A 5,970-nucleotide genomic window follows, 5' to 3' on the forward strand; every position below is an offset into this window, starting at 1 on the left:
CTCTGTGCCTTCGGCGCGCCTCGGCTCCGCTCGCCCCGGTTCGCTCGAGGCCGTCAGGGTCGGCCGCTCTCGCCTTGCTTCGGCCGAGCTCGTGCGATTCCCCCGAAGGCGGCGTCGTTCGGTTGTGTTTTTAGAAATATCTTTCTCTATCGATTGTATCTTTCTATAGTTAGATTTACATTTCTAGAATACTTCTATTAATCCAAATAAAAACCCCATCTCTAACCAAAAAAATACACGAAAACACCTTCTTTTAAACGGTATCGAAATATTTTTATACTTTGTATAGTTATACTCACATCTATATATATGGTTTCTTTTGATGCAATCTATTAATAATTATCTATAATAGCTATAAAATTCTAGACATGTATTTAAAGTATTATTTATATTATGTATCGTATCTACTGCTGCAACTGATTTTTTCTTCTAGTTTTAAACTTTATCTGTACGTATTTATGATATATTTCTAGACTTAGATTTCTACCTTCATATTCTTTGTATTTATCATTTTTATCATCAAAACCCTGCCTACTGACAAGTAAAAAAAAACGCTTTCTTTAACGATTTAAAAAATATTTTTATATTTATAATTTTCCTCTTTTTTTTATCATTTGCTCTCTAGTACGTGATAACATACCTGCTCCTGCACCGCAGTGGGGCTCCCTCTCCTGGGCACCTCGGGGTGCCCCCAACGGCATCAGAGCCCCGAGTCTTCACCCCCCCTTTTCCTCTAGTTAGAAACTACACTGGAACTTTTTTCTGGAAACAAAGACACGACCTAAATCCTCTCCCCATGTCCTAGACAGATAGATGTTCAGTTCTTAGTTGACTGGCAGCAGTTTCTTCAATAGAACGAGAAACAATATGGAAACGTTTTAGCTACAAGCAAATAGGCAAATCTGAACAAGGTCCTGGTGGCCAGCCGCTGCAGTTATTTTGAAGCCATTTTTTAAACAATCAAGTACTGATCCCACAAAAAATAAAGCAAAAAGCTGACTACTGGCTAAGAAAGAAGAAAAATTAACTTTTGACGACAACAACAACATTCCAAGGACACAGGCTTTTTTCCAATCTCATACCTTATTACTACCTCTCTTGGGAATTCTCATCGTGGATCCCAAAAGGAATAAATCCCTCAGCGTGTCCTAAAGCACCAAGGAGCTACCTACAAGTGAAGGTGGCTACTTTCAGTGCAGACACAGCTGATGACACAGCAGTAGCGCAGTTCTATGCTGCCCAGGGATAATACTGTCTCCTCTTCTCCAGCAGCTGACTCTCTCCTGCCATGGTTTCTGTAAATGCATCAGAGCACGACCTTAAACACAAACAGGCAAGAAAACACCATCAGAAGTCTTTCATTGAGCACTACAAGAAGGGTTCCAAGCAGAGACCAACAGAATTTCAAGGAAGCAGTATGCAATTAAACCACCTCAGACTCGTTCAAGTATCCGGCAGGTAGATGGAACCAAAATGGAACCATTCAGAAACGACAAAGAAAACCTCCCCAAGTATTTATACAGGAGTCCTTAACGTCAGAAATGGGATGACAGGTTATGTTCAGATAAGATGAATGTTTATTTGGATGTAGAAATAAACTTCTCTCATGGTCCTTTGCCAAAAAATAGAACCTACAAGTGAACACCTACACCTGCCTAAAAAGACCTAACGAGCCCCTGGCAGCCACCGGCATCAAAGCACAGGGGATGTTTCTAATCCAGGCTAAGGAGAACAATATCACCTTTTGTTCTCTCCAGTTTGTTTCCTCTGCAGTCCTATTTGCTTCTTATGATTTTTACACTCTCTGTATCTTCTCGGGCAGCGCTGAGTCTGACGACCGGATACGAGAGTCCTTCCCTGCCCTACGGAGAGAACCAGGAAAAAAAGTTAAAAAAAGAACAGGGCAGTTTGAAGTTAATACTTCCGACGAGAAGCAGCACCTGACAAACAGAGTGAACAAAGCGTGACACCTCCCTGGGGACAGAAGACTTACAAACTCTCCGGGATTTACAATCCTAGTAACCAAGCCCTTCAGCACAGCAGCCAAGTGTCCCATTAGGTGGTGCTGCACCAAAGAATGATCCGAGAGGTTCCAAAGAGTGAAACGCACGTTATTTTCCAAAGACGTAAAATCGTGCAAAATAACAAAACTACAATAGATCTAAACTACAGGGCAAGAGTACAAGTGTTAACTTGAGGAGCTGGAACCATCCAGGTGAGCAACAACTGGATCCTCAACAGAGTTTGAGGAACCCTCCAGGATACAGAAGGGTTTTCCCCAGCAATGTCACAGGCCGAGTTTTGATAGAAGTACACTTGCCAGATGCTCAGAAACGTCACCCATCCTCCTCCGGGTGTCCTGAGAGAGCTGCGAATGGCTCTCACGTGGTTGGAGCTGGTTCTGTAAGGGCTCAGGGTGAATTTCACCAGATGCAACCAAACTGGGCAACACCCAGTGGGACAGAAGGAACCCAAAGCTTGTTTTACCCAAAGCTTGGGTAAGCAGAGCTCCAGCAAATACTGAGGAAACGGACAGAACAGGGTAACAAATAATAAACATACCTTTTTTTTTTTTTTTTTTTTTTTTCAGATGAGCAAAACAATTAAGGAGAAGGTGGAAAACTCACCATGACTGAACATTTCATCACCTGTAAGCTGACCATCCTTAGCATAGAGGATTCCAAATTTAAAATTCACCGATCCCTGGAAAATAAAACCAAATATTATTTGGTAAACAGTCAAACAGAAGACATAACAATTTGGGTCCTCTAATCTTTGCATACATCCTACACATCAGAACATACATTTTATACTATCTCCTACTACACGATAATTTACCTTTAAACTTTGATAGTATAGCATAAAACCATTAACTTAGATGGGTGATCAATTATTATTAAGTTGGTGCTTCAAGTTATTTTTGCTGTCAGGTTCAAAAAAACATTACTTCTTTTTACTGTAACGAGCAATTGATTTAGAAGTCATCAAAAGCCCATCAAAATACAAAGCTGTACTCACCGGACGGGTCTGTGAGCAAGAAGTAGTTAGGCTTGTACTCACCTCTTGCCCTTCAACAACCAATAAATCCTGTCAACAAAAACAGCATCTTTAGCCCCCTCCTATTAAAGATTCTACAAGGATGATGGTTTTATTTGTGTTTAGAAGTTTGGATTTGAAATGGCCAGTTCAATGGATAAAGAGACAGTTTAAGTAGTATTAGATTATTATTATTATTATTATTATTATTATTATTAGCTACTGGAAGAAACAAACCAGTAGTATCTATACTTAATTACTTCTATTTCCAGGAAATCATAAAGAAAAAGAACCAAACAAAAAAAAGTCACTTCCTACCTTTTGTATCTCAGGATGAAAAATGTCTCTTGGGCTCTTCTCCAGTTTCTCAAGACTCCTGGCACTGAAATGCAAATGAACGAGTGCTTTAGAGCAGGGCAAGTGCACATTCCAACCCCGAACCACCAACCGATTGCAGTTACAGCGCTTACAAAATGAATCGTTCCCAGAGCCTCTGGGAAATGGAACGGTTGGTGCAACTGCCATTTCTTCCCCAAAATACTAACTTCCAACACTTCCTAAACTTAGTTTGCATTTTAAAAACAGAAATTAGGGAGACTCAGGGTGGAGATCAGGTTGAAATTGATTTCCTTCTAAAGCACAGGGCTCTGTTCCATCACCCTTCACTTTGGCTCCACACAGAATCACGGGGAGCATTTTAGGAGGGCCCAAGAACCAATTCTATTTCTCTCTTTTTTCTAGTTCTCTCTCTTCCTAAATCATTCAAGGCAAGTCAAATGAAAAAGGACAAGTTCAGCATCAAATTCACACTTTTTCCCTTTGTCTGCTCAAGAACAGGCTTTTAAACCACTTCTTGCTGCCTTCAACGATTAAGACTTGCAAAACAGTTTCGCAAGTTTGATAGGTTTATCATAAAAACCACAGAACGCAAGCTCTGAATTACAGGAAAAGGTACACAGGCAAATATCTCAGCTGATGGTGGCTTATTTGTAAACACATACCTTAACGGAGATTGCACTGAGAATGTTTCAGTGGGACTCTAAGGGAAAAGTATTTTCTGAGTATCCTGTAAACAAGAAAAGCTAGGATATATTACAGGACATACCCACTTGTTCTGCATATTCAAATAGGATTATCAATAAAAACATTTAAGAAGGAAGAAAACCAAGGTAATTTTACTCAGCTATATTTGCTGCCGATTTAGAGAAAAAAAAAAAAGTCACGGGTGCTGCAAAGAAAAAAAAAAAAAAAAGTGAACCAGAAACGCCTACAGTAGAACTTTAAAACAATTGCTTGGATAAAAGCAGCTCATGGAACATGAAGTAGAAAAAAACCGAAACCAGTATCAGACCTGCCTATTTTCTTACCATTGCACAAGAAAATCCGACAAGCGGTATAAAGTCACTGCCTAAAACCGATCCTAGGATGTAACCAAGAACAATTGAGGCATTTGCTAATCTAAACGGAATTCTTTTCCGGACCCTAGTGTCAAATCACACGTTTTGTCTTGCAGCAGCTCGAGGCTGGAGAGCATTTCCCCTGGGGGTCGGGAGGGTAGGGGCACAAGGGGCTGAGTTTGCGGATCGCACCTGTGCCAGCAGAAGGATCCAGCCCGCGCGCTCCTTGCGCTCGCCATTCTCCGGGCCATCGCTGTGTTTTACTGCTCAGCGATGCCGCTCCACCTGTTTGCGTGGAAGAAAGAGCCACGAGCACTGAGGCACTCAGCAGCCGTGTCATTCCAGCCGCTCGTCCGCCCCCGCCCGCAGCAGCGGCAGCAGCCCGAGGGACACGGCTGCAGCTCGGCGGCTCCCGCGCCTCCGCCAGCCGCCGCACAGTGACCGCGGCAGCGCCCGGCGCCGCTCGCCCGGGGCGGCTCCTGCAGCTCCCGGTCCGCGGCAGCAAAGCACCGCCTGGCGCTCCGCCATCGGCGGGCGGCAGCGCGCCCCGCCCGAGCTGAGCCCCCGCCACCGGGACCGCTGAGCGAGGCCGAGGCACCGGGCGGACGCCCCTTCCGCGCCGCTCGGCTCCGTGCGGGCGGCCGGCCGGAGGCTTCGCCCCTCCAGCGTCGCTGCCGCAGCTCCGTCCCGCGCGGGAGAGACGCCGGGAGGTCCCCGCGCCCAGCCCGCTCCCCCGGCGCGCGGCCGCCTCGGCCCGCCAGCCATTCATATGGCGCGTCGGCCGTTGCGTCAGACGCCGCGCTTTACGGCCGCAGGGCCTGCCGGGAGTTGTAGTCTCGGACTGACAGCCACCGCTCCGTTTGCCGCCACCGGGAGCTGCGGTCCCGCCGGGGGATCAAACGGCTCCTTCGCTCCTGGGTGCGGAAGCACCTTAGGCAGCACCGCCCCTCCCGAATGTCCTTTCTTTTCCACTCCAACTCTTTTTTCTTTTTTTCACTCTGTTTTTTCACCCCTTTTTCCACTTTCGCTCTTTCTTTTTCACTCTCACCCTTTTCCTTTTTCATTTTTTTTCTTCCTTTCTCTTCCTTCTTTCTTTTTCTTCCTTTCCTTTTTCCTTTTCTTTCTTTCTCTCTTTCTTTCTTTCTTTCTTTCTGTCTTTCTCTTTCTGTCTCCCTTTCTCTATTTCTTTCTCTCTCTCTTTCTTTCTTTCTGTCTCTCTCTCTTTGTCTCTCTTTCTTTCTGTCTCTCTATTTCTTTCTCTCTTTCTTTCTTTCTCTCGCTCTCTTTCTGTCTCCTTTCTGTCTCTATTTCTTTCTCTTTCTTTCTCTCGCTCTCTTTCTCTCTCTCTCTCTTTCTTTCTGTCTCTCTCTATTTCTTTCTCTCTCTTTCTTTCGCTCTCTCTTTCTTTCTGTCTCTCTCTATTTCTTTCTCTCTCTTTCTCTCGCTCTCTTTCTGTCTCTATTTCTTTCTCTCTCTTTCTTTCGCTCTCTTTCTGTCTGCACAGCCAGAGCTGGGCTGGTGTCCCTGCAGGGCACTG

At 44.7% G+C, this 5,970-nt stretch overlaps 1 protein-coding gene across 5 annotated transcripts; it reads right to left on the bottom strand.

Moving 5' to 3' along the window:
* Positions 1 to 248: 248 nt before the first annotated feature.
* LOC129047126 (uncharacterized) lies at positions 249 to 5,325 on the bottom strand. Of its 5 annotated transcripts, none has more exons than XM_054518418.1 (6): positions 4,626 to 5,169; positions 3,355 to 3,418; positions 3,061 to 3,087; positions 2,628 to 2,703; positions 1,742 to 1,862; positions 249 to 1,295 (listed from the first exon to the last, which is right to left on the bottom strand). In XM_054518418.1, the coding sequence occupies exons 1-6, from the start codon at positions 4,682 to 4,684 to the stop codon at positions 1,169 to 1,171; spliced, it is 474 nt and encodes a 157-aa protein (XP_054374393.1). In that variant the 5' UTR covers positions 4,685 to 5,169; the 3' UTR covers positions 249 to 1,168. The 5 variants fall into 5 exon arrangements, 4 of the variants coding, with proteins under 4 accessions (XP_054374393.1, XP_054374391.1, XP_054374392.1 ...); XM_054518416.1 differs by having other exon boundaries at positions 3,019 to 3,087; positions 4,626 to 5,167; XR_008509107.1 differs by adding an exon at positions 4,038 to 4,102 and having other exon boundaries at positions 913 to 1,318; positions 2,628 to 3,087; positions 4,626 to 5,146.
* Positions 5,326 to 5,970: the final 645 nt, after the last annotated feature.

The sequence above is a fragment of the Molothrus ater genome, unplaced genomic scaffold, assembly GCF_012460135.2.
Source record: "Molothrus ater isolate BHLD 08-10-18 breed brown headed cowbird unplaced genomic scaffold, BPBGC_Mater_1.1 matUn_MA533, whole genome shotgun sequence".
Lineage (NCBI taxonomy): Eukaryota > Metazoa > Chordata > Aves > Passeriformes > Icteridae > Molothrus > Molothrus ater.